The sequence below is a fragment of the Buteo buteo genome, chromosome 1 (genome assembly GCF_964188355.1).
Source record: "Buteo buteo chromosome 1, bButBut1.hap1.1, whole genome shotgun sequence".
Taxonomy (NCBI): domain Eukaryota; kingdom Metazoa; phylum Chordata; class Aves; order Accipitriformes; family Accipitridae; genus Buteo; species Buteo buteo.
In genome coordinates this window covers 29540439-29567170 of record NC_134171.1, presented here as the reverse complement: position 1 = coordinate 29567170, position 26732 = coordinate 29540439, and the positions used below count along the sequence as shown (strand labels likewise).

Here is a 26732-nt window from a genome sequence, read left to right as displayed (position 1 = left end):
TTACAGAACAAGAATACTTAAACATTTAAACTTTTTTTTTTTTTAACATTTAAATCCAAATTGTGTGTTTACAGATCTATTTGGCCCCACGACATCTTTGGCAGTTCTGAAGATGACCCAGTTCAAACATTGCTGCACATATATTTCCGTCATCAGACGCTTGGTCAAACTGGTAGCTTTGCAGTAGTAGGCTCCAACCAAGATATGTCTGAGGCCAGCTCAAAGCTGATGGAACTTAATCTAGAAATTCGAGAGTCTCTACGCATGGTGCAATCCTATCAGCTTCTAGGGAAAATCAGACCAGGAATAAATCTTGTGAGCACTGGATTCTGAACAGCTGTCATTTAGAAAAGAACTGATGATGAAGATGCTTCAGACTATTATTGAGCACCTTTCATAAAAAACGCCAACCTCCAGCAATCCTGACAACCAACACAGTTTCATCGCAGCAAGAAATTGTTTCACCGGAAGTATAAGTCTGAAAATTGAAGTGAACATCTTACTTGACTGCTCTTTCTACACAGTAGCTGTGTGGCAGTAGTATTTTTTTATTAAATTTATGTATAAAAACTACATGAAAGGAAAAGGGCTTAAATGTAATGCATACACGTGCATTATCTTCTGTTGTAACAGAACTATAAATGGTGTTTGCAGCAACAGCCTCTAAAGGTTGAATCAATATCGCAGGTGGGATGAGGCTAAAATCAAGGCTGGTTCATTTTGGCTGAAGACCTGCAAGGCTTCCTGGCTTTCCAGCAGTGGTAGATATAATCATCAACTAATACCTAATGACACACTTTGCAAAGTCATGAAGAATGTGCAGTCAAACATGAGTAGAATGAGTAGACTTATGACTGCAAAAACCATTGACTTCTCAATGTTTTATTTTCTTTTGTTGTCTGTAACAAGGAAATAATGTGTGTGAGTTAGAATGTATGGCTATGTGACAGGTGTTTTTTGAAGGTATGGATGATTGTTAAATAAGGTCTCAGAGCATGCTTAAAAGAGCTGCAAGATTATTTTTGAAGAAATTTTATTTTATTAGATCTAATCCTCATAGTGTGTAAATGTTAGGACATTTAATAATATTTTAAACTGGGATTTCCCAGTGTTTCTAAAAGAAATAATATATCTGTTAACTTTATTGGAATGCTGCTCAGTTCTCTGATCAGTGCTTATGTTACAAATATTGATAACAACTAACCAAAAAGTAGCTGCCTGCAGAGACTTTAAAATGTATATTAAAGATATATGCTGCCCATCAGCAATTCTCATTAGAAGTTAACTTATTTTATTCTGTATATATTCTAGAAACTGTATAGTGCAAAACCAGTATTTTTCTTGTAAATTTGTGCAATGCACTGTTAAGACAGTAGGTGTATAAAGCTATGAGGGGAAGGGGGGGGTTCTCCCTATCAGTAGTCATATACGTTACTTGCAGTCTGAGTAGTCTGCAGGGTTCAAGGAGTTTGAATGCATGTATATGCATCTTCATGACTCGACTCAAGCCTAAGGAATTGGGACTATATAGAAAAAAAAAAAAAAGACTGACTACCAAAACATGCAAACAGGCAATATACTCATAGTTCAGTGTCAAAGTCTGTAGCATAAAACAAACTGGATTCTGTTGAAACCAATAGCATTTTGTAAAAAAAAAAATAAAGAAAAAAGAAAAAAAAAAAGGAAAAAAAAAACAGAGAAAAAAGAATGTAGTCCCATGATTCCTGTGATTTGAAAGGAACACCCAGTATTTTTATATATATCTCTTACCCACTGTGATTTTTTTTTTAATGGGCTCTAATTCCAGAGTTTAGAATGTAGAATTGAAATTCTTAGCTCTGCCTTTTTGGGGGAATTGGACCCCACTAGAAATGTAATTATGCTGAAATGCATTAATTGAAGGCACTGTGCACGCTGTTGGACTGCTGACAGTAGTTATGTTAACCTAACAAGCTCTGTAACTGGTCAAGGCACATCCATAATCACTGTATTTTTTTTCCCCTGTCCCTGATAAAATTGAATTATTTTGATGGTTTTTGTGGTACTGTAGATGGTGTTCTTATTTAATAAGTATTTACAGGGGGAAAGTAGTTTTATTTAGTGGTGCATTACACTCTTATTTACATCATCTTTTACCAGCTTTTTTTGTAAAAATAAAAGACATTGTATCTGTCATTTTGTGTATTTTTACAAGCTAGAGTTTCGATACTTTAGCTAAACAGACTAAACACTGACAATAGAGGCCTGGGTGCCCTGAAATGATGTTTTTTCCTTTTATGTGCTGTCAATGCAACAGCATTTTCCTAGGCATCTTCTGAAGTTGTTAAAGGATTTCTCATGCAACTCAAACCTGAATTTATATACATAATTCCTTATGTTATACATGTTTCTCCAGTTAGAGTGACTAGTGGAACTTGCCCTATGGAGCAGACCCATGCTAGTTGACTGTCTTTCTTTGACACTGCTTTAACTTTATGAAGCTTTTCCAATATTACTCATTCTCAGCTGTCACCCTGCATTACCTGGTGCCAGGTGTGTGCCAAATCTGAAGCTATGGTAAAGCTGCCTAGAAATAAGCAAAACATCAGGCATCTTCTGTAGGATGCAGCAAATACAGCACTGCACGTGTGAGCTAACACGTGCAAAAGAATCTCTTCATGAAAAAGCTGTACAGGGCAAGTTCAAGATATCTCTGAAGAACTGGCAGCACGAAGGCTGTTCCTTTCTGCTTTGCATAATCACATAGGTCATGAGTAGCTTTCCTTCTTTCTGCTGAGTCCAGCAACCAGTGCCCATGATACACAGCATATGCTGTCAAGGATGTGACAGAGCAGTAAAGTGGAAAAGGATACAGAACTGTACTTTGGCATCAAGCAGTAAAAGCATTGCTTGTATTTATGCAAGAGGAATAACATGTAGAGCTCCCTGCAGAACCGAGGCATGCTACAGGATGAAAGAAAGCTTGTTTAATATTGCCGCCCACTGCACTCCACTCCTCCAAGCCTCAAAACCTTGCAGTAGCTGATGAAAGCAGGGGCAGCTCTTTGCCACTACCTGCCACTTGGAGCCTTTAGCCACTGCTTGTTTGGACCAGTTGCTGTTGAAGCATGCTGTACAGTTCAGATGGGCTCAGCCTATTCTACATCTTACCAAACAAACAGAAGCAACTGCTTTGACTGTAGTTAGTGGGGATGGCAACTCTTAAGTTGTACTAAATTTCACTTTGGGCTATTACTGATAGTAATTGCATAAGAGTCACCATAGTCACAGCAAGCAGTCCTCAAAGCAATGCTTGCAAGGACATCTGTATAAATAGGAAGCACTCAACTGCTTACATTGCTGTGAGTTGCTGTATGACTTCGCACTGACATGGCACAGAGCTTAACTTCTCAAACTCATCACCAAGGTGCACAGACTCATCACAGTCTCCCACACTGCAGCCAGCAGGAACAGACTACAGCTGGTGGTTAGAATGGGGAAGGCAAACAGGAAAAGACATTGAAGAACATCCTTAAGAGAGAAACATGCTGAGAAATAAGGACATCCCAGATCACAGTGGCAACTGCAAGCTGAGGCAGACCATGGGTAGACAGCTGCAGTGGTGGCCTCAGCTGTGTCTCCCCTCAAGCAGGAGACTTGCCACTGCTCGTTACTTTACGTACAGGCGAGTACAAGGCACACACATCCACAACAGAAAAAACTGCCCACCTGCAGTTGTACTTCTCAAGTCAAACAGGACAAGGACAGAACTTACTGTGAAAGTCTGAGTGAGCCGGTAAAGCAAGGGATATTTTCTTTTCCTGTGATATAATGGAAAATGCTTCAGGTAGAAGCACAAAATAAAGCAGTACCCCATTCTGGGGGTGGTAGGTCTACTTGTTCCCAGAATGCCTCATGCTGCTATAATAATGACTGAAGCAAGAATAAAATAAAATTACTTGGCAATAAATTGGTGCTGAGGCATTAAGCCTTAGTTACTGCAGCAAGTTCAAGGGCCATGTTAAAATAAAGCAGGAACCTACAGCAAGAGGAGTTAAGCCTACAGAATTAACACTCACTGCCCCTCTAAATGGACATTTGCTGATACAAAGGACAATGTTTGCCTACCCTGCCATATACTAACTCCCATTTAGAGATGCAAGACCATCTGGAACTGAGTTAGTTACACAGCATGGGCTCAGACTGGTTCCCCCTTTAGCCTTTAAGGGTGGTCTCAAGTAGGCTGGGTACAGGTGTAGGTTAAGTTTGTTATAGCCAAGAAAAATTAAGTCTTTCCAAATACAAACTACGTCAAGAGTTCTGCAAAAGGCTTTGTGCTTTATTATGCTCAACTTCAAAATTAACAGCTTAGCATTCTCAGAAAAGTATGTTTTCCTCTAAGTTTACCCAATGCCCTGGCTACAGGGTAGACTAGTGGCATGTAGGTTTTACTAGCTTGTGAATCTGCTCAGATGGTGATGCTAGAGTCCTGGAGTCAGCTTGTAACTCTCTGCTGAAGCGTGGTGTCCCTACAGAGGCCATTACCACTGACAGCACCAACAGGCCTCAGAAAGCATCATCCGGAAGTAACCGCACTGGTTCTGCCATTACTACCAAACACTAGAAGTACAACTCCTAGTTGCGAATCCAACCCCAGAAGGGTGCAGGAGTTTGATCCTTCCCTGCTGGCAGACACCTAAACCATAACTAGATCAAACTCTTCAGGTGTAAGCCATTAAGTGCACAGCTCTTGCGCATCCTCTGCAGGCACAAGAGGAAGCCAGGCAGATGCAGTTACCATGCTGCGAGCCTTTGAAGTGTCACTTCTCTCGATAACCTTGTGGAAGTAAAAACGGGCAACGCATTTACCAAGACACCATAACATCAGTGACTCCCTTCCCCAGCAGTTTGAGAGACCTGTCCCTGAAGACACAGCAACCAAAAACTTTCTTTGGCTTTAGTCTACAAAACAAGATGCAGACCAGCTGCACCGGAAGTGACCTAGTTGCAACACAAGATTTCTCAATCATTTTCTAGAGATGAAGAACACGTGCAGGAGACTTCCTACATGTAATAGAAGCGTGCACAGTAGGTGAATACTACTAGGTGTTTTGTTCATGAATGATTTTCTACTACCTACTGTAGATGTCAATTTGATGTTACCTTCAAGCGTTTGATTAGTTCAAGGGTAGGAGCAGTGACATCCTTTCCCACCTGAAGTTCTACAGGGTTCTGAGCCAGCTGCCGCCAAGACCGTTGCTGATTTACAAAACATATTTGTAGGCTCTTCCCGTGTGCAAGCTCCAGAAGCTGCAATATGCACCCTCTGAGCTGGGCACAAACTCACCTGATCAGTTGAGCGTGCTTTGCAATACTTTTATTTGCATGCTTTCCTCGCTACACCTCACCATGTACCTTCAACAATACCACCACCAAAAAAAAAAAGAACAAAACCCCCAAGACTGCTTTCCTTGCGGTTTTCTAGAAGAGCCCTAAACCAAACCAACCCCCCCCATCCCACTCAGATGATGTATTTGAAACTGAAGGTGCTATCGCAGGAGAGGCGCTTCCCTTTGCACCTCCCACAGAGGTCCTGGCGGTGGGGCCTCTTGGGATCCACGTGGCGCATCTTCACGGGGCAGGTGCACCTCGTCTGCTTGCAGCTCTGGGGGAGAAGGCGGCGGTCGGCGGGGGCGGCCCGGGGCAGGGCGGCCCGGGGCGGGGCAGGGGGGTCCCTTACCTGGCAGGTGATGTCCTCCACACGGTACGGGTTGTAGGACTTCTGGCAGGTCCGGCAGAACTGCCGGAAATAGACCTGGAGGGGGCGGGGGGGAGGCCGGGGTCAGCGGGGGTGGGTGGGCGGGGGGCGGCCGGTCCGGTCCGGTCCGACCCGAGCCTGCCCTACCTTGTTGGTGCCCTGGACGCACCAGACGTAGGCGCTCTCCCAGCGGATGTTGCAGTCCTTGCAGTGGTAGTAGCCGTACTTCTGCTCCAGGAACTGCCGGGGACAGCCGTTACTCCACGCGGCGGGGGTCTCCCGGGCCAGCCCGGCCCCGCTCCCCCCTCCCCGGGCCGGCCCTCACCTGGAAGCGCAGGCGGGTCTTGCCCGCCGCCGGATCCCGCTTCTGGGGGGCGGCCGCCGGCTCTGCCCGCGCCGTTGCTGCCGCCGCCGCCGCCTTCTCGTCGCGGCTCTCCTCCGGCCCCGCCGCCGGCGGCTCCGGGGTCGCGGCCGGGCGCTGCCCTAGCGGCTGGGCCGGGCGCTGCTCCAGCGGCTGGGCGCCGGCCTCGGGGGGCTTCTCCCAGCTCGCCCGCACGGCGGCCGCCTCCGCCTCCCGCTGCTCCCGCGGCGCGGCCGCCTCCTCCTCGACGGCGGAGGCCGCCGCCGCCTCCTCCTGCTGCTGCTGCGGCCGCCGCTCCGGCTCCTCCTCGACGACGGCCGCCGCCGGCGGCTCCTTCTCCTGCTGCGGCGGCCGCTCCGGCTCCTCCTCGACGGCGGCCGCCGCCTCCTCCTGCTGCGGCCGGCGCTCCGGCTCCTCTAGGAAGGCGGTGAGTCTGCGGGACGCCACGGGCGAGTAGACGGCGATGGTGCGGGGGAAGCGGACGGCGCGGGTGCTGGTGGTGGCGGGGCTGCCCTGCTCCTGCTCCCGCTCCTGCTCCCGCTCCGCCTCGCGGGGCCGCGGCCCGGCGGGGGGGCCGGGGCGGCGGCGCAGCAGCGTGCGGGGCCCCAGGGAGCACTGCACCGAGGCGTCCTGCCGCGGGTTGACCTGGACGCCCACCTCCTTGGTGTTGGCCTTGCGGAGCCGCGGCGTCAGGTTGGGGTTGACCTGGGAGAGGATGGCCTTCAGCTGCGCCCGCTGGTAGTTGTCGAAGTAGTCGGCGGCCGCCGCCGCCTCCCCGTAGCCCGAGAAGTAGCCGCCGCCGCCGCCGCCCCGCGGCCGCCAGCCGCCCGCCGACCCCCCCTTGCCCTTGGGCGGCGGGTAGCGGTAGGAGTAGGGGTGGTACGCGGCGTACAGGTAGCTCTCCATCGCGTCCTCCGCCATGGCGCCAGAGCCGGGGTAACCCCCGGGGGGGGCGGCCTTAAATACCCCCGGGGCGGGGCCGGGGCCGGGGCCGGGCTTCCCCCGCCCCCGACGGGCGCCGGCCTCGGCGGCCCCTTCCCATCCCCGCCCGGCGCGGGGCCTCGGGCAGGGCATCCCCCACCACCCCCACCACCACCCCCCCGCCCAGCACAGCACCCCCGGTGAACCAGACAGCGCGGCCCTTAATTGCCCCCGCGGAATTAATCAGGGGGGAACACGGATTTGGTTCAGCTTCGCCATGTATTTGCGGTGAGAACGACGAGCACAAAATGCTTTTACAGCGGGTGGGAGGCACGGAGATGCTCGCGCGCAAGGTGCTTTGCCCGTCCGTCCGCACGGGCGCCGCGTTGGCTTCGCCTCTGCCAAACGCTGGGCTCCTTCCTCCTACCCACTCCTGCTGCACTCGGGCGGGCAGGAACCTCCTTGCGCGAAGACGTACGGTTACTGGTTTGCGTCACAGTGATACTTTTTCCTTTGTTGTTGAAATTTGTTTCATATTTATTTTTGAGGAAATACAACTGTCACGGTAATAAACAACACATCACCTTGCACAATGGGAGCGGCTGGAGAAACGATGGAGGCCGGGCAGCTCCGTTTTCGCCGCGGCGAGCACGGCCCCAGCCCGGTTGCAAGCACAACACACATCGCTCGTTCCCGGGTGTCACCTTCTTATCTCGCCTAAAGCGCCGTCTGGGTCACCTCCATCTGAATGGAGTTGTGCTCCTCCGTGGTCACTGTGCCGTACGAAGTATCGGCCACCTCCTCTTCCTTCAGTTTCTTGTAGGAAATATCCGTGTCTTCCTCTTCACCGAGCGTATCTTGTTTGTAGCTCTCTTTTCCACACATCTTGTATACCAGCACAAAGAGTCCCGCTTCTGCCGACTGAAAAAGCGCGTAAAGCAAGGGGAACATGTACATGCTCCCTATGAGCTCTGGGGGGAAGGTGAGTTTTAGGATGGCGGTGCAGAGCTGGACGTTTTGGCACCCTGTTTCCAAAGACACTGTTCTCCTGCAGTGTGGGGGCATTTTAAAGACAGTGGCTAAGCCGTATCCCAAGGCGTATCCCGCTAGAGGCATCAGCACCGCAATGGCGTAGACAGATGCAGGAATATGTGCTATCAGATCTGGGCCCAGCATGGTCCCAGTCAGGATGAACAGGATCACCAGAGTCACCAAGAGGGACCACAAGGAAATCTGACAACAGATACAGACATTGATAAACAACACGGGGGTTATTAGTTTAAAAGCATAAGCATAGCAGGTAGAGGCTTTGATAGAGAGTCTCAACTGCAAAATGTGGTTGCACTGCCCTTTCCGGGTTTGCTTCTGGCTCGGGACTTTGGTGGTGTTTGATCATATCCTGGGAAAGGAGAGGGCTGAGATCGCCATCCACCACCTTGCTTTGGGGTGACTTGCTAGGAAACTAGAGAGCCAGGGCTTGTGCTTCACTTTTCCTTTAGTAATTAACCTAATTTGTTTGCCTGTTGTTGCTGTGCCTGTGGGTTGGTTTTGCTAACCCTGAGCGCAGCGGGAGCGGGGAAGAGAGCAGGATGCGGGGGAATGCCTCTGCTCCAGGGCCCCGGGGTGTCTCCCGGGGTGCAGTGCCGTGCTGCCCTCCTTCCCATGCGCTGGGGGGGGGAACCAGCCCTTTCCCTCACTTTCCGACTCTGCCCCGCCGTTTCATTTCAAGGCTTCTAAGTCCTTATATTCCACCTAAAGGAGTGGAATATGCCTGTGTGAAGCTACCACCGGTTCGGAGGGACCAGAAAGGTTACTGCCGTTGGACACCCCCCTCCCGCCCCGTGGCCGGTGCATCCCCGGGCATCCACCGCAGCGTGGCCGTCCGTGTCCCCCCCGCCCCGTCTCCCCGGGGCCGTGCCTACCTTAACCAGGAGGTCGGCGGCGCGGGGGTGCCGGTATCGGATGAGCACCCCCAGGCCGATGGGCAGCAGGGTGCTGCCCAGCGTCAGGCTCACCGCCCCCAGGGGCAGCAGCTGCACCAGGGCCGTGTTGATCCAGTGGCGGCTGTAGACCCAGAGGCAGAGGGGCATCAGGAAGAGGGCCAGCAGCGTGGACGAGGCCGTCATGATAATGCTGCGCCGGGGGACAGCAGCGAAGAGATACCGCATCACCGCCCGCCCCGCCGGGGGGGTGGGGGGGGCAGCCCCGGGAAGCCGCAGCCCCCGCGGGAGGGGGGCTCTGCAGCCGGCCGGGGCGTTTCTCACGGCAAGAGCCCCTCTCCCCGCCCCCCGCCGCCCCGGCGGAGGCGCAGGCAGGCAGGCTTTTTAGGGAGGGGGGCAGCAGGCGTGTGTCGGGGCCCGTGTAAGAGCCGCCCGCCCCGGGAGAGGCAGGAGAGCGGCGCCGGGGGCTCCCAGCCCCGCCGTGCCCGTCCGTCCCGGCCCCACCGCCGGTGGGTGCCCAGCAAACCCGCCCCGCGTCCCGGGGCCGCCGCAGCCCCCCCGGCCGGCTGGGGCCGAGGGGGAGCGGGGCGCCTACCTGAGGTTCATGTCCCCGTCGACGAGCACCGACATGAGGTTGGAGAGGTTGCCCCCGGGGCAGCAGCCGCACAGCAGCACAGCCACGGCCGCCACCTCGTCCAGGGCGAAGATGAGGGCCAGGAGGAAGGCCAGCAGCGGCATGGCCACGAACTGCCCCAGCAGCGCCAGCAGCAGCCCCACGGGCCGCCGCAGCTGCTGCCCCAGCTGCCCCAGCTCCACGGCGCAGCCCAGCCCCAGCATGGTCACGCAGAGCGCCAGCCCCACCAGCACGCTCAAGCCCTGGCTGAGGGAGCGGTCCCCGAAAGCCTCGCCGCCCCCCGACACCGACCCGCCGTCGGGGCCGCCGCCCCCCGCCGCCGCCGGCGGCTGCGCGGAGCCGGCCATGGGCTGCTCGGCCCCCGGGAGCCGCCGGCTCCCCGCCGAGCCCCGGAGGAGCGGGGGGAGCCTCAGTGCGGGAGGCGCAGGCGGCTCGCCGCGGCGGCCGGCGGAGCCCGCATCCCGGCCCGGCTCAGCCCGGCCGGGCGCTGCCGGTCGTGCTGCGGCCGCCGTCCGTCCCTGCGCGCCGGCTGTCGTCTGCTGCGGGCGCCGCCCGCCCGCCCGTCCCCGGACCCACGCGGGGCCACCCCCGGCGTGGGCGGCGTCTCGCTGCCGCCTCGACGGCGGGCAGAGCTCGGCCGCCAGCGCCGCCCGGCCCCGGCGGAGGGAAGCGCAGGCGGCGGCGGGGGCTCACGGCCGGACCCCCCCGCGGTGCGGCCGCCGGCAGCCCGCTTCTGGAGCCGGCGCGGCCGCCTGCGTCCTCCCGAGGGTCGGGGCAGGGCCCGGCTTTTCCGGCGGAGGAACTGTGCTGTCGGGGGATTTACTTCGGCGGCGGCATCCGAAAGTGACCCGGTGTCACCCGGCGTGGGTGGGCAGCGCCGGTGCCCCGCTGCTGAGGGACAGCCAGGCTCGTACGTCCGTAACCCCCCCCAGGCAAATTGCTGGCTGCTGTGAAGGCTGTGGGAATGGGTGAGGAAGGATGGAAGGTTCTTTTAGGAGGTCGGAGGGGGCACCGCTTTCTGCTGGTGGGGTCCCAGAAGCTTGTAAGGAGAGGTGATGCCTTTACAGGGCAGTCAGTGCAGGTGGAGGAAGCAGGCAAGCCTGCAGGCACACAAATCTTCAAACCAGGGAGAGAAATGTAGTCCATCACCCCAAAATCACATCCAAGGGCAATTATAGTCTTGTCAGTCATAAAACTGTGCTTACAACATTCACGATTCCCTTATTTCATACTTTTCATTTAATAATTGTGTCGCCCTGTTCCTTCAAAAGCGAAGCGCTGTATGGGACGCCAGGCTGGGCTCACAAGGGCAGGAGCTCCCAAGAGAGGAGGGCAGCCTCCGAGAGCAGGATGGATGTCGGTGACGCTTACTCCGTGCCGTTGGCACCGCTACTGGCCATGTCTCGGGAGCGTAACCATCTTTTCTTCTTTCACTCAGAGGATGTAGAGGGGTCGCAGCCGCTGCTTCACGTCACCACACCTGGGTGGAAGTAGCTGGCTCAGCACATAGCATCCCCAGGCACTGCCCCTTGGCTTCTACACTGAGCGTGCCGCTCTGCTCCGCGTGGAGCGTCTCAGGTCGCAGCTCAAGGGGGATGCACCGAATTTAAGGAGAGAGCCTACGGGAGCTGCCCTAAACGGCTGCTTGCCTTAAGCTCCGTCAGACAGCAAGTTTCTCAAAAATTTATCTGTGTAAAATTTTAGGCTGTCCCAGGATTCGAGTAGAAATTATTGGTGATTCAAGAGAAAAACACTGTTTGCTTATTAAACCTTTAATTCTTACTTGGGGCACAGGTGACACAAGAAGTGCAAGTAGTACCTAGTGACAAAATCCCAGGTACGGCAACTTTGCCAGTACGATGCCAAGGTCAGTATTGTTCTGCCTGTATTTGTTTCCTTGTCATTAGCCTAGGGAGAGCACAGGGAAGATGTGTCATCAGAGCTGAACAACCAAATAGGACCCAGATTGCTTTAGTTCATTCATATTTCGGGGCTCTGTCTGCTGCTAGAGGAGGGGAATGCAGTGTCCATTTGGCCTTCTGAGCCAACAATGTTCTCTGGACTTAATTTTCAGGTCTGCATATGCAGAAAAATGCTTTCAGTATATTTATTGTGCTTCTTAAAGTCTTAACCACTGCTATATCTTCTCTCGTCCTTCATGTAGCCAATATTTGGCTTCACAACGTGCAGGTCATTTGCTTATCATACCCTCCCTGGTTTGTAAGCAATGCCCGTGCGGTTTCCCTGCAGCGTGACCAAGTGGGGTTCACTGTGGGCAAGCCCAGGCTGGGTCAGTCGTGCAGAGTGCGAGGTGGCTGCTTATCAAGCAGGTGTGAAGGGCACAGGCCAGGCCTCCTGTTTTATCTCCCAGTGTCACTCCCCAGACTCCCTGCTTGAGCAGGGCTGGGCGTGGGAAGATATTTTTGTGTCATAACGTATGACATATATCGTATAGGCAGTTATAGGAGGAGTTCAGTAAACCTAGATACCGTGAAGCAGATGCGTCCTCTTTCAGAGCCCACCCAGTCATCGTAACCTTCAGTTTCAAGGGTCACTGAACTATAGCGTTTCTAGTGGGAAATTTTATGAATGCATTGTAACAAATCAAGACCTCTTGCGATTTTTCTTAAAATCTATCAGCTGAAATTCAAACTTAACTCTCTGTCTAAACAAGAGCAGTACTGCTGACTTCAGGGAGAGCCAAGTCTGAACCCAGCCGATGTGCTTCGCTAATTGTCTGTCCAGTGAGTACCGTCACCCCGGCCAGCACCCGGCATATTTTCACATCCAGCATGTAGAGTGAAAAAACATTGTATCTGCTGGTGAGCATGGTTCTTGTCTCTTTAACTTGCTGCAGGCTTTCTCGATATGTCATCGTTAAAGTACAGTCTGGAGCCTGGAGTGATGCCGAGTAGTTTTGCAGCATCTGTCTGCAAGGCAGCCAGCTCACACGTAGTGCACACCACGATGTATCTGAATCAAAGGCTAATTCCTTCTCTGTTTTCTTTTGTGGAGGGCAGGAGGAAGCATACTGCCTACCTGCTATTACTGGAAGCAACAGATTGACTATTTGAATATAAAAAGATGTGGCAAATAAACCCGGTCATATATCATTCTCAAATTATTCCTCGTTAGTCCTGCTGTTGAAAAACGGGCGAGAGGATAAGAGATAGCAAGAGCAAAAAGAGGGAGAGAGAAAGGACTCATTGAAATACGAGCTGCTTGTAGTTTGTAACCTTTATAAATAATATTGCCTTAGGTTATTCTTAGGAGTGGTTTGATTTCCACAGGAGAGCACCTGTGCTATTGTTAAAGAATTTTCAAATGTGGGTTTCTCTAGGTTTGCTTTATTAACAACTCAGAGTGGGGCCACCACCACAGTGAATGGCAAAAGATAACTCAAAAACACCTCCTATATATATACAATTTTACAAAACAATATGCAATTGATGATTTGCCAAAAGAAGTTCTAGGTGTTCTTCCATGAACTCTCAGTTCTCTATTCTCCAGTGGTTTCAAAAGTCCAATACATTTTCCTGTCTCAGCTGATTCTTATTGTCTCGTCCCGGTTCTTCTGAAGTTAGTGGTGATAGGCAGAAGGTCTCCGGTCACCACAATCACTTATCTTCTTACACATCAGAAATCACCTTTGAATTTCTGAGAATCACTCAGGTTGTTTTATTAATTCATCTTACTCTAAAGTTAATCACTTACTCTTATCTATTCTTATGTCTTAGGTCTAAGATCTATGATCCTTTTTCTGTTGATTCAGCTTGACTGGGTTTTAAGCCAGCCATGGTGAGGGCTACACAAGGGACAAATAAGCAGCTTATGCATATTGTTTTATAAGCACCTGCATTCTATTATTCACATCTAAAACAATCTCTAATCATTAGTTATATGTCTGATATGAATAGTCTTAGAAACAATGAGGCTTAAGGCCTAGTTCCCTTTATAGCTACAAAGCAGTCCGGAGTAGCAGGAGTCCTTCAACCAGTAGGAATTTTGTTTGCTCTTTTATAAGAGGATTTTTTTGTGCCTTCCCTTTATTTAACTGGAATCAAAGGTGAAAAATAGAGGATAGGCTTGTAAGGAATTTTGACAGCGCTCTAAGAAATGAGCAAAACGACCTTGCTGTTCGCTCAGCTAGTGACCGCTCCTGCACGTTGTATGGAAACGTTGTTTGAGTCACTGGCTTCTCCTGCCAGAGATTAAAAGCATCTGGCATAGCCCAGGATCATTATAAAATTGCAATCACTATGTATATGCAGCGAGGTCCCCTCGGTGGCCCATGAGGGCAGTCGCTGTGGGTGTTGTGCACTGTGCTGAATTTGGGGCAGCAAGAGGAGGTTCAGTGTGTGCAGCCATTACACCCGTTGCTCCACGCGCTCAGGAGCCTCGGGCAAGAAGGGTTGGTTTGCAAATCCCAAGCAAGTTATGGATAAATCACGGTCTTGGACTTGCAAGCCTAAATCCCGACCGCGCTGCACTTCAGGCGCATGTGCACGCTGTGGTTGTGAGCACCACGTAAGAGCAGGACGATGGGGTGGGGTGAGGAAGCAAAGGGGGGTCACCCCCTCTTTTCCTGCTCTTCCCACTTCAGCTCGGTATCCGTTTCGGCTCCCCGCTCCTCCCGCCCCGGCTCGTTGCGTGCTGTGCCCGGGTCTGCGGGAAGCGGCGGAGCTCAGCTGCTGTGGGATGGCGTCACCCGCCCGTAAGTCATGCTTCGCCTCTCTGCATGTCCGTGCTGGCTGATTTGTGGAGCTGTGCCGGGCGTTTGCAGAGGAAGAGAGGCCTCCGGAGGATAGTCCTGGAGGATGGAAGGCTTTCGGTCAGCACCTTGAAGCGGTGGTGCTGCCAAAGAAGCTGGGGCAAAATACTACCGTGAAAGGGATGTTCAGGTGAGACCTAGCAGGAGTGGTTTCTGATTTCCAGGGGATGTACAATCCCTTTGTTTCTACTTTACTTGCTGCGCACCTAGGTTAGAAATAAAAATAGAAATAAATAGGGATATAATAGAAATAAAGAGGAAATTTAAGACTTAATAGGACAGTAATCATTTTCCATGGAAAAACAATAAAGTCTTTGCTGTCATTGTCTTGGATTAAAATATTCCTTAAGGGTATTGTGTGATCCCCTACATGCGGTTTAGGGTAAGCTTGTGGTAAACTCTGTGAAATGCATGTGCTTGTTCTTATTTATAACTTAGATCCAGAGCGATTATTTTTGTGGCTTAAGAGAGTTAGGAACTGGAGCATAATTGTGCAGAGACACTGGTGATTTTGCTTGTTCTTCCATGGTTATCTTTGTGCCAGGAAGGACGTGTCAGCTGGTCCTTTGCTGAGGTAGGTTCTGGTACCTGGCTGCCTCTCCCTCCCTCAAGAGCAGCAGCACAGAGAGGACTTTGCACCTTTTGTCACCCCCGCCTGTAGCTCACCTTCACTGAGCCAGCGACTGTAAGATCTTAGCAGTCTCATGGCTTTTTTTTTTCTTTTTTAATTTTATATTGTTTGGGAGCTGGTTCACTAAACAGGTGAGAAAATACATTTCTGAAATAAGATGAAGCATTAAGATCTGTGACATTAAGTTGTCCCAAAGAAACCTTCCCAGCCAGACACAGACAGAAACTGCTTTGGTGAAGATGCGCTGATCAATCGACGTTGCTCCTGCCCCAAATGGCGTGTGTTTCACACAAAGGCAGTGTGCGGTTGGATCGTGTCGGTGGAGAACACACAAGAGCCATGGGTTTCCCGTTAGTTCATTGCTCCTGCAGTTGTCCGTAGTGCAGAAGGGCTAGGACAGACCTGCCTTCCCTGCCTCCCAGGATTCTCTCCTACCCTTCAATATGACACCCGGCCCCATCGCAGCCCTACATCCCAAGCTTGCTTTTCTTAAACTCCCCTCTGTCCTGCCCTTAGCACAGTGCCACGGCTCGATCCTGCTCAGTAAATCTCCACATTAATCAGCATCTTTTATCCCACAGCCAGGATCCTCGACCAGACCCAGGGTTTGAATTTCAGGGTGGGGAAAATTAGGTACATGTCCCTTCCTCCTCTCCTTGTCAGGAGTCATCACCGTGTCCCTGTTGTCTCCTCTACAGGTGGGATCCCCCCAAATCATCCTTCCCTTCCCCTTGGCCCAGGTGGCAAAGGCATCCAGGCACCCTCCTCCTCCTCCTCCTCCTTCCTCTGCTGTGCTGCCTCTGCCTCCTCCTCTTCCCTGCTGCCTCTGTGATTTCTCCATTCATGGGAGTCCTGTCCCCTTCTCCCTCGGATTCCTCTTCCAAATGACGCCTGTTTCAGTCCAGCTCTACTCCGTATTTACGCCTCCCTTGGGAGCAGTGCTCTGCAGCTCACAGCCTCCCAGATTTTATTAAATTGAAGTGGTGTGGAAGGGAAACAGCACAAGCCTCATTACTCAGCTGTGCTGACTCCTTTGTGTCCCCGCTATCTGTTCAGTCTCTCTGAGCGGCTGGGGACAGATCCTTGCACTGAAGCTCTGGGTTAGCAGTCAAGGGCAGAAATTATTATAATAAAACCCTCCTGTTACACTTGGTGTTTCCCCATGTTTATTTTTAAGATGGCTGAAGACCATTAATCAGCAAGTAAGTGCATGATAACTCGGGTCGCAATGTTCCAATAATTCATAATTAGAACTAAGTGTTTGAGGCTGCGTGATCTGCCTTTTAACAACAAGGTGAAGAGATCTTTTGCCAACCATCCCATTAGAAAAAAGGCTTCTGGTGCATGAAGGGAGATTAAATCAGGTTTTGTAAATTGATTGCTGACAGTCATTTGTTAAGGCAGTTCTACCCCTACAACCGTAAAACAATTACTAGCAGCAGGTTTTTTTCCTTAAGCAATTAAAATGCCTTTATGTGAGATACCTTTACCCAAATTCAAATAAGAAATAATTCTGCCTCAGACACTGTTCCCTTTTGTTGCCATTTGATCTTTTTCTGGAGTTGGAGCATTATCAGGATTAAGATGAAAAGTCGTAATAAAATAAATGACCTGATGACTAACGTATACCTTGGTCCAGAAGAGCCAAAATTAGCATCCTGTCCAGCCAGGCAGGGACAGGAGGTGAGATGAGGCTGCCTCTGAAGGCACTGGATTCTGTTTTAAAAGTCAAATGGTATTCTGTACCACAGACATAGGTCTCGCTTTGCACGGGCTCTCACAGGCAGATGGTCTTCATCGTACTTTAGAGACAGGCATGTCTTGGATGTTGCAGCCCTAATTTACCTCCCTGCAAGTGCTGCAAACAGCCGGTTCAGCATCTGCAGAGTGGGGGGAAGGTGTGGGGGGGACGCTGATGGCAGTGAGGGGACAGCGGTGTCATCGAGGCCAGGGAGAACACTAAAAATGGGGTGTGCACAACCTGATAAATGGTGGGGCTTTAAAAGGATGCATGTGCAGTTGCAGGCCCAGATCCAGCTGGCTTTATTGGTTTCCATTTCCCATTGAGGCTTTCAGCCCCTTCTTAATTTCCTGTGCAGGAACCTGGTCAGGGTTAGGGACATAAATCAAGGGAGGTAATATGGAGGTAGATCACACAAATATGGTTTTGTGCCTAGAAAATCTGTATTTTGGGTTTTGCAAAAAAATGCCAGATCAGAGTAAATGACTGTATTGTCCCACAGAATAGCTTAAATGTCAAAAAATGCAGAAGTAAATTTAATAATACCTACAGCAGCAGTTGCTTCATAGTGTATTTATTTAATTGAAGAAAGACACTCCAAAGACAAATTACATCCCTCTCCCACCAAAGCTTTCTCCATATTAAAAGGGATGTTAATGGTGAGCCCCATGAGAAAGATATGAGTTAACAGCATCGATATTCTATCTCAGGTTACACAAAAAACCCCCGTTTGCACTCAGTTGCCATTTGTATCACTGCATTGAAGGTGCCTGAATGTGGACTAAGACTGTTTTGTGTTAGATATTGTACAAACATAGAATAAAAATGCTTCTTGTCCTGCTGCCAAATTTTTACCACATAATAAAAATTAGTATCAGTAACGCTGATCAACAAATAAGCAAGCCCTTCAAAATAGGTGTACTATTACCTAAATTAAATCGCAAGCTGTCTAGAAGAAATCTCAGGCAAATGGGAAGAAATAAATCTCAAACATAATAGGAATCTCTTAAAACTTGCCTTAGGTAATGTTGTATATTAATCCCATGAAAATAGCCTTGACGCACTGTGTTACATGCACTTTTAAAGCCACGATAAAGAAGGACATTTTTTAATAACCTAAAGAATGTTCTGAATTTTGACCTATGATATCAGAAGAAGTTGCATGTTGCTGCAACTGAGGAAGTTGTACCCTAGGTTTTGTATACCTGTTAATTTGCCAGGAGGATGAAAGCATGAACGTCTTCGTCAACAAAATTTTTAATTTCCTTTCTGGGGTGTGTAAGCAGAAATGCCGGGGATGAAGCCAGGAGGATGTTTCTTCCTGCCTGAGGTGTCCGCTCTACCACTAGTTGAAAGTAGTCTCTTTGTAATAACCTCACAAGTCCACAGAGGTACAACGGGTTGCAGCTGCTGTAAGAGAGACTCAGATTAGATACGGAAGGGGCAAATAAAAACAGTGGTGCTGAAGGGCTGGACAGCCTGGGGAGGCAGCGACGATCCCCCAGGGAAGGTCAGGCAGACGTCTGGGCGGCAGTGGCTGACTTCGCTTTGGGGTGCCACGGTGGGACCGGGTGACCCCGCCAAGCTCCTCCTGGCCTCCCGTTACCCAGTTCTCTGGTACCTTCTGTGAATGGGCTGTGACGCCCGCTGGCATCGATAAAACTTCACGTCTCTTTGTGGCGTAACTGCGCTTGCGGTTGTAGCGGCTGGTAGCGCGCTGGGGATCACTGGGGTCTGGCCAAGCTGGAAACGTCAGGCGGGGTTTGCAGCCCAGAACTGAAGTCTGCGGCCCGAACTGCTTGCAGATTTTATTAAGATGGCAGCATCCTGCATGCTGCCTGCCAGGTAACAGGGTTTGGACCGAGCTGTTTAAGATGGGATAGTCGGAGGAGGGAATGAAAAGCAGTCAGCCCTTTATTTCAGGGTGAAAGAATTCAAGAGAAACAGAAGATCGGAACAAACATGTACAAAACGGCCACTTTAAGAGCTCCTTACGTCTGCCCAGTCCATGATAATGTCAGAAAGCAAAAGATTAGGAATATTACTGAATTTATTTTAATGTAGTAAATATATAACATTTATGACACATACACTTTTTTACACATATAATTTCTAAATAAAATATTTTACCCATATATACATGGGTAGCCTAAATGCTGAGTAATGATCAGTAGGAGAGTCTTGCTGCTGAAGTCAATGCAAACCAGGACCGTAAGAGTAGCTGCCCAAAGAGGTATGTCAGGTATCACTGTTCAGCATTGCCAGCCAGCTGTGAGCCGTACTGTGCAGTAATCCCAGGCCCAGAAGGAACGTCCACCCAAACAAACCCTGCCCAAACCCCACCAGGCAAGGGAGCCCTGTGGTGAACCGGAGCTGGGGATGGACAGGGAGATAATGGAGTAGCCGCTTCCCATGGAAATACAGAACTCCTTGCAAAGCAAATTGCTTCAAACTGACACCAAGAAGCCCAAACAAAACAAAAAAAACCCCAGGTCCCAAAATGCTAGGTGCTAGGCAAATCCAGCTAGGGAGGGGTTTCTGTCCTTCCCCATTCCCCAAAGAGTTCACTGTCGAGTGCAAAGGTACAGGATCATTACATGTACAGCTGGAGAAGTAATACACTGAGATTAATGCACCTGCTCGAGATCACACTGGAGATAGTGGTAAAGCTGCACGCTGGAGGCAAGTGCACTGAGCTCCAGCGGGTACCTTACTCCCCAGGAGTAAACATGTACAGTGTGATCCCTTCATCACAAAAAAAAATATGTGTCTCTACAACTGCTAAATATCCACAGAATCAATCTTCACTTGTAGATTCTTGACGTATTTGAGCGGTATTGCTGACACACTCCGTAGGACATGCTGTAAGCTTTGAGCAACCACCCTCAGTCTCTACAGACAAATACGAACTCTGCTCCCAGAGCAGCTCCGCAGTGAGGACGACTTGCTGCACTCCTCCAGCAAGCAGCAATAACCAAGCACGGAGATTTCATTGCATGGACTTCTTTAAACCCTTTGATTCAGTGGCACAGTGAAGACATCCAAGCGGTTTTGTCCCTCCAGGTGGAGAAGGCTGCCTTGCAGCTCATGGCTGCTCCCTCCCCGTCCCTGCAGCATGCCGGCACTCACCATTAGCATCCCGGTCCTTTTCTTTTCAAATTCAAGAGATTTTTGGCAGTGATCTCAACCTTTACTAGATAATGCAAGATATTATCCGAGAACTAAGGGACAGATTTTAGAAAGACCTTAAGTAACCAAAACCTCAATTTTAAGGGCATAACGAACAGTAAGAGCAGTTGGGCAACCAATGTACTGAGCACTAATATACCAAATGCAAATTCCATTGTCGCTTGTGCGAAAATGCAGGTTGCAGCTGAGCTCTTCCCAGGAGATTTCTTGGATCAGATGCCCAAATGTAGAAGCCCTGAGAAGTCAGGCTCTGCAGAAAAGGAGACTGGCCCATCCTCCCTGTTGCAGAGTAGTAACAGCATCAGTTTGCAGTCACTGCTGTTGCCCCAGAGCTGAAGCACTCCCTGTGCAACACAGGCTCCTACAACTGCCCCCCCCAAGTAATTTCACATCCGTGCCGGTGGCGGTGGGAGTTGGTGGCTCATTGCTACACTTTAAGTTGTTCAGCGGGGCTGCTCTGGAGGTAAGCTGTACTCAAGTGCTGTGTTAACTGCAGGTGGACCTGCCATGGAGAGGAGTGTATGTCTCGTGTAATCCACGCCAGTTCTGAGTAGCTCAATACAAGCCTTTTTACATCCCACAGTCCTGAGATGATGCTGTGCGATGCTACATATTTAGTTGGGAAAACCCAGATCAGTGGGAAAATAGTTCTGAAATCTTAAATGTTTCAGGAGGTTTAAAATCTACCTGATACTGAGTAAAAAGCCTAATGGGGATATTTCAGACTCTGTGATACATATGAAAAATAAAGTCCCAAATCATAAAATCTAGATGACAAGATTAAAATATCAAAACTGGCATTGGAGCAGTCACTGATAGCCTGGGGTGCAGTCTGGCATCTCTAAGAAAGGTGATGTGCAGGAAAGTTAAGCTGAATTTTTTATCTCTTCTCTTTTAGATAAAGTCACATACCTGTACAAGAGGTATTTTTTTACAGCCAGCTGTGCATGGCTTGGTCTTCTCTCAACCTGGGGCTTTCCTGGCATAAATGCAGCTGTTAAATTCGTTCGGGATCTCATGGACAATTTAGTGTAAGTTCAGGACAATGTGGTGAATTGAAGCTGAACTAGACTGAACTTTGGACTGAAAAGCACAGAGAAAGCAAGACCTCCCTCTAGTGTCTGGAGAGTCTTGGGAAGGAAGCAAAGAGAGCAAAAAAAGAAAACCCAGCAGTATTTATAAGAGTAAAAAAGGCACGAAAGACAGTAAAATAGAAGGTCTAAAAAGAGTGCATAAATGGGCTATAAATGTAACCTACCTGTTGTTTTGAATTTTGAACTGAGGTTCTTGGTAGGCAGATTTCAGTGATTTGCTTTGGTAATTAATGTTATTTAATTATCTTCATAATGAGGAGGATGCAGAAAGTGAGAACACACTGATAGAATCTGCTAATGAAAAAACTTGAGAGACTTGGGATGGGGAGGGCAGCACAGAAGAATGGCCCAGGCAAGGAGTGGGAGAGATGGGCTGAGCCAAGGCCCTGCAGAGGGTACGTGGTTTGAGTCTCCTAATGAGAACCACCTATTTTTCATACTTCAGTTCTACCATTGAGGCACTCAGCCCATGGAAAGGAGCTCTAAGCTGACCTGGTACCTCTGTCAAGGTGGGAAAATAAGTGTTAGAAATCCGTAGCGCCTGCTACGCAGTAGCAAGCTTTGAGTAATAGGTTGCAAGATGTTTTTGGAGAAGGAGTTTTTCCATTTCTTCTCCTGACAGTGGGCCATTGGGCAGGAAGGCTGGCACTGGTGGCTAGAGAGGTGCAAGTGCCTGCAGAGGGCTGTATTTCACTGCCCTGGGCAAATTTTCATGTGGAGATAAATCATAAAGGTGAGAAGCCCACCAGGTTTCTATTAAACCCCTGTGTTCTTCTGCTCAGGAGAAAGTAGCCTGAATTTGCCAGCCCTTAGCAGGGCCTTGTGTCACTGAAAGCTGCTTTACTGCTGAAGGAGAGGGCTGAGCTGGGCTTGGGTGCTTTACCAGACCCATGCCTTTAAGCAAGGCCCTTTTAATATTCCCACAGTACATTTGTGTACTGGGGCAATACCATTCACACTCAGTGGAGCTGAGCCTGTGTGAATGGCAGCATAAATATAGTAACTAAATCTTTGCTGATTTTTTTTCAAAGGGAAAAGAAAAATCCCTCAACTCTGACATTTACAACAGACATTATCTGCTTTCTGACATTTGGGCTTATAAACTGAGGTCGACCAAGTTTCTGTTCTTAACTTACCCCACTGTATCAGACAAGATATGAACTGACTTGCTGACCCTTTCTCTAAATAGCAGCGCACCTGCCCCCCGCTCCCAGCGCATGAGTTACAAAGACTGGTACTTATTTCAGTGATGACAAACTGAGCCTCAAGAAAATACATGAAGTGTCCTCAAAAGTGTACATCAGAGCAGGGAGCTGACAGAGGGTCTCCTATAGCCCAGTCGTGCACCATAATCAATTTTTTTTTTGATCCCACAGGTATTCAGGAGGGCTGTGTGCGCAGGCCGAACAGTGCTAGCTCCGCACCAGCAACCTGGGGGGAGAGGTGGGTGATGTTAGCAATGGCTGTTGTGTCTACGCAGCTGCAGCCTCAGGAGGGAGTTTCAGGGTAGCGGCCGTGACTGCGCTGCCTGTGCAGGCTCAGGAGCTGCCGGTTCCTGCCAGCAAGGCTGGGCACGGATGGAGGGAAATGCTCCGGGCTGCTTTCTGAGGCAGACGGTGGGGACGTCATGTTGCTGTCACTGACATCCAGGCATGGCTTTAAAAGATGAGAATCAGGACAAGGTTTTCGTAACTCCTTTGAAGACAGGTCAGTTGAAGCGGCATTAACAGTGGTTTTTATGTGTCTGCATTAGCCCCGTGGGGAATGGATGAACAGAAACAATACAACCTTGCTCTGGGCTTAGTGGTTGGGTGAGTAAATGCAGGGGTAAATGGGTGACTGTAGAGCTGAGAAACGCGAGGTTAAGACAGGAGCTGAGGCAGAGCGTGACAAGCAGAGGGTTTGCCTGATCTCCCCCCATTCCCCTTTTCTTTGAGAGGGGACTCAATGGCAGCATGTGCGTCAACAAAATTTCATTTCTAAAGGAGGAGAGCGATGAAGATATACTTAAGATGGCACAAGATACTCCTGTCCTGCTGATCTTCGTTAAGACAAACAGTTCTGCTTGAAGAACGATTACTTAGCGCTCCTTTAGTTCAGCAGGTCCCAGGTTCGATCAGCCAGCAGTGCAGCTGGCCTTACCCTCAGCCCTGAACAGGATGCAAACCAAACTCCTTGTAATCCAGAGCTGGGTCCAGCATCACTTTCTCCCGTCAGCAATTTGGCACCCATCTGAAGCACAGAGAGAGCAGGAGCAGCTCTGAAATGATATGGCAGTATTAACCCTGCTGAGTAAAAGGGAGGTAAGGAGCAGTCGGGTAACTAAGCTTTTGTAATGGGTTGTACAGGTTGGTTTGCTGATGATGTCTGAAGGGAAACAAAAAAACTTAGGAAGAGTGCCTCAAGACAAATACAGGTGACTGAAAGTGCAGTGATGCTGGGGTTAGAGCAGGGGGCACCTAGTCCAGCCCAGCAGCCCGTCACTGTCCATGGCCAAGGCAAGATGCCCGGGAAGAGCAGGAGGCCAGGGAAAGCCCAGCGTGCCCATCCCCCTGACCACACTGCTGCCACCGGCACGTCACAGCCCAGACGTTTCTTGTTCACCTATGTGGCTTTAAGCAGCTAAGACTGTGCAGAGTCCCAAGCCAAGTCACCGATGACCTGCTCCCTTTTTCTCTTGGCAGGACAGAGGCAGGGAACACCTCAGAACACAAGTGTCCTTATTCACCTTCCTGTTACTACATAGAGAGTTCTCATGCAAAAAAGCCCCAAAGGCTAACATGGACCACTTTAGTGTTTTTGAAGAAATTAACTGTCCTTCTTATAGAAGCTAGTTAAATTGCTCTATGAATGCTTTTTCCTTGAATGCAAAAAAGCAAGCTTATGTAGAAACCAACAGAAAAGTATACTACTTGACTAATTTCACCAAACACTTTTAGTGAGAAAACAGCTATGTCAGACCAAGAAATGCTGGTGTTTTCAGAAAGGAGTTATCAATCATATGAAATAGATTCCATTAATTTCAGTTTTATCAACGGACATAGCTATAAGAAAGCTTGAAAAAATGTATTACGCCAAGTATCTCCCACACTGAGTTTGCAGTTGAGGGGGCCAGGTTGGCAGGTATTCACATGGTTCTTCTCACAGCCTTGGTGCTGGAGGAACATGGAGGTAGCTGGTGTCAGGCTTCTTGAGACCACAGGCTGGGTGAGGGCAGGGGGGGAGTAGTTTGACATTAGACCAAGTTGTTTGTACTAGCAAGGTTTTTAAACAGCCTCTCATAGCAGGGCTGTGAAAAGTTGCAATTTTGGCTACAATCTCAAGATTGTGTATCATGGCAAAGAGAATGGAAAAGAACAGAAGTCTTAGTTTGTATTCTGCATGTTGTGCGTGATAACCAAAAGTCAAGTAACACTGAGGATGGACCACACAGTCACCTTCTCATAAGACATATACCACTCATCCCTAATATGCTTATTTTTTGAATCTCACTTGCTGTAGCTGACAACAGAAGTAAGCTTTTGAGGATAATTTAAAAGAAGCAAGGAGGGCTGAACACTCCGGGGGAGAAGGCATCACATGACATTCTCATTAAGCTTTATCTCTGCAAGGTATTAAAATAATTTTCTAAAAGAAAATGGACTTACATGATTACCTATGTTTATGCTGACAATAGGAGCTCAGATTACAATAGAATCATCTTTTTTTAGTCTTGTAACACATATAGTCCACTTTGGTCTCATGTGAGAGTGCCACACAGCACAGAGAATCTCAGGCTTTCTAGCTTTGAAAGCTAATAATTTTTAATTATTTTTTTAATTCACTGTTTGTAACAGGTGTGGACAATGCACCAAGTTGAAAAATCACTTTGCTGGTAAGGAATCATTTTAGGTACCTGTTCCTTTAAATCCTGCTGAAGATCTGCAAATTAGTTTAATCACTACAATTATGTTTTGTGTCCTCTAAGTGCTTAATGTAGTCACAACAGAGTTTATAATTTAGTGTAAAAAGGACAGTGATGCACAGTACAACTGTGTGAGATACCAGGGCTGAAAATACTATTATAAAACAAACCTGTGGAAAGTGAGTCTAATGGAATCTGCTCCTCTCCGTTCTTTAACTCTTCGAGCAGACAGCATCTTCTCTCCCATGAAGTTCTGTGTAAAACATGGATACTCCAGAGAGCACCCGAATCCCAGCCTCATCTTCCTGAAACAAGACGACTACAGATAGACTGCCTGTAGGTGTCAGCCTCGTACTACAGAACAGCATATAGGCAAGAGCAGGTGGTTTTTTTGCTTTGTTTTTTTAAAATCAAAGCAACCTCGCATCACACCTGTTTTACTTAAAAAAACCTCAAGTTTACTCCTGTTCTTACAGATCAGGAGGGAGAACTAAAGACATATCCCTGTCATATTTGTTTCCCACATTTTTCTCAGAAATATTTTCTCAGAAAAGATGTTTTAAATGATCAAAACTGCGTGCTCTGCAGCCACCCTGAGACTTCAGCAGCATAAGCAACTTCAGCCTTCTGCCTCCTTACATGTTCATCACTTATTTTTCTTCACCATGGCAATCAGACTCCTAGACGGTAACACACTATCAAATAAAACATGACCTAGCACTTCTGTACCAAAACCAAAGGAGCTGTCATACCTTCACTAAAGAGAACTGTAGAAACAATATTTTCTATCTTGAGTCTTGCAATATGATGATGCTAATTATAAACAATACTTTAATAAAAAAGAGTTTGTTACAGAAACCCACTAAAAGAGAAACACAAAAGGCTATTAATTGCCTGTGATTTTGACACTGCTCTATTTTCCTGAAGGGGTGTGGGGCAAACAGTACTTGACTGCAGAACTAAAAAGCAATGAAAGGAGGGGTAGGGGATCCCATTTTAGAAGCAGTAGGTGTGAAGCCAGCTCCACATAAGTAGGTCAGCTAACTAGGGGGAAACATCTACTAGCTTTATTACAAAATAGGGGACTATGCTGGGATAAACAATTAATAGCGAGCCTCACGGGTTAAGTTTTATTACGTGGCCACCAAATAGAAGTAAGTCTAGCTTAACTTTATTTACCAAAATAAGAAAAAGATGGCATTCACACTAGTATTGGATATGTTACTTTGTAGCAAAACGCAGATTACAGAAAGCTACCAAGTTCAAAACAAGCTTCTTGCTTGTATGTGAGCCAAAAGATAGAGGCATTCATATATGAGCTAGACAAAACACATACCTAACAATTCAAAGAAGGCTTACTAGGTACACTTTTACATTGCTCAATTTTCTGCATAAATTCCAGAATTTTCAAAATTAAAAATTTGTGTTGTGTGGTGGTTTGAAGTGAGCACAAATCCTGTAAACATAGAACAGCAGCTTCTGTACTTAGAATTGCACAAACAAATCACTCTGGATGAAAATTCAGAATACAGTTTTTCACATAACTCTGAATTACGCATTGTCCTTCCAGAGCAGAGGCACAACACAAGTCTACCTCAGTCTGTCAATGAAATCACAGTTTTTACCCAAATACAGCATTGTACTCAGTTCATGAATTGTAGGGGGCAGAAGCTGATGTTGCTAACTTCTCGCCAAGTGAATACAATTCTTGAAAAACCACCCACCCAACCAAAAAGCCCTAAACCAATATCCTCTAAATTTCTAAAAGCTTTTAAAAACAATTTGTTATAAAAATAATGATCCAGAAAG

General features: G+C 48.7%; 3 protein-coding genes across 12 annotated transcripts in view; 1 reads left to right on the top strand and 2 right to left on the bottom strand.

Moving 5' to 3' along the window:
• The window catches only part of FRYL (FRY like transcription coactivator), a 176641-nt gene extending 174468 nt beyond the window's left edge, over window positions 1-2173 (top strand). For all 9 annotated transcript variants that reach the window (XM_075025546.1, XM_075025526.1, XM_075025516.1 and 6 more), the window contains one exon: window positions 75-2173. In XM_075025546.1, coding sequence (XP_074881647.1) covers window positions 75-333 — 259 coding nt within the window. In that variant the 3' untranslated portion in view covers window positions 334-2173. The remainder of the gene's footprint in view (window positions 1-74) is intronic.
• A 2020-nt stretch (window positions 2174-4193) lies between these two features.
• On the bottom strand, window positions 4194-7019 carry ZAR1 (zygote arrest 1). Its single transcript, XM_075025471.1, has 5 exons — window positions 6458-7019; window positions 6063-6334; window positions 5885-5977; window positions 5720-5794; window positions 4194-5644 (listed from the first exon to the last, which is right to left on the bottom strand). The coding sequence occupies exons 1-5, from the start codon at window positions 7017-7019 to the stop codon at window positions 5501-5503; spliced, it is 1146 nt and encodes a 381-aa protein (XP_074881572.1). The 3' UTR covers window positions 4194-5500.
• Window positions 7020-7294: 275 nt separating this feature from the next.
• SLC10A4 (solute carrier family 10 member 4) lies at window positions 7295-10008 on the bottom strand. Of its 2 annotated transcripts, none has more exons than XM_075041446.1 (3): window positions 9555-10008; window positions 8942-9083; window positions 7295-8252 (listed from the first exon to the last, which is right to left on the bottom strand). In XM_075041446.1, exons 1-3 carry the CDS (start codon window positions 9938-9940, stop codon window positions 7737-7739), a joined length of 1044 nt encoding a protein of 347 aa, XP_074897547.1. In that variant the 5' UTR covers window positions 9941-10008; the 3' UTR covers window positions 7295-7736. The 2 variants fall into 2 exon arrangements, with proteins under 2 accessions (XP_074897547.1, XP_074897540.1); XM_075041439.1 differs by having other exon boundaries at window positions 8942-9152; window positions 9555-10003.
• Window positions 10009-26732: the final 16724 nt, after the last annotated feature.

Excerpts from the sequence above, each read along its gene's own strand:
- SLC10A4 (XM_075041439.1), bottom strand. The coding sequence starts at position 9,940 with ATGGCCGGCTCCGCGCAGCCGCCGGCGGCGGCGGGGGGCGGCGGCCCC. Across the intron at positions 9,153-9,554 it reads GACGGGGACATGAACCTCAG|CATTATCATGACGGCCTCGT; the intron begins GTAGGCGCCCCG and ends CCCCCGGCGCAG. Across the intron at positions 8,253-8,941 it reads CCGCCGACCTCCTGGTTAAG|ATTTCCTTGTGGTCCCTCTT; the intron begins GTAGGCACGGCC and ends ATCTGTTGTCAG.
- ZAR1 (XM_075025471.1), bottom strand. The coding sequence starts at position 7,019 with ATGGCGGAGGACGCGATGGAGAGCTACCTGTACGCCGCGTACCACCCC. Across the intron at positions 5,978-6,062 it reads AGACCCGCCTGCGCTTCCAG|TTCCTGGAGCAGAAGTACGG; the intron begins GTGAGGGCCGGC and ends TGTCCCCGGCAG. Across the intron at positions 5,795-5,884 it reads GCGTCCAGGGCACCAACAAG|GTCTATTTCCGGCAGTTCTG; the intron begins GTAGGGCAGGCT and ends CGCCCCCTCCAG.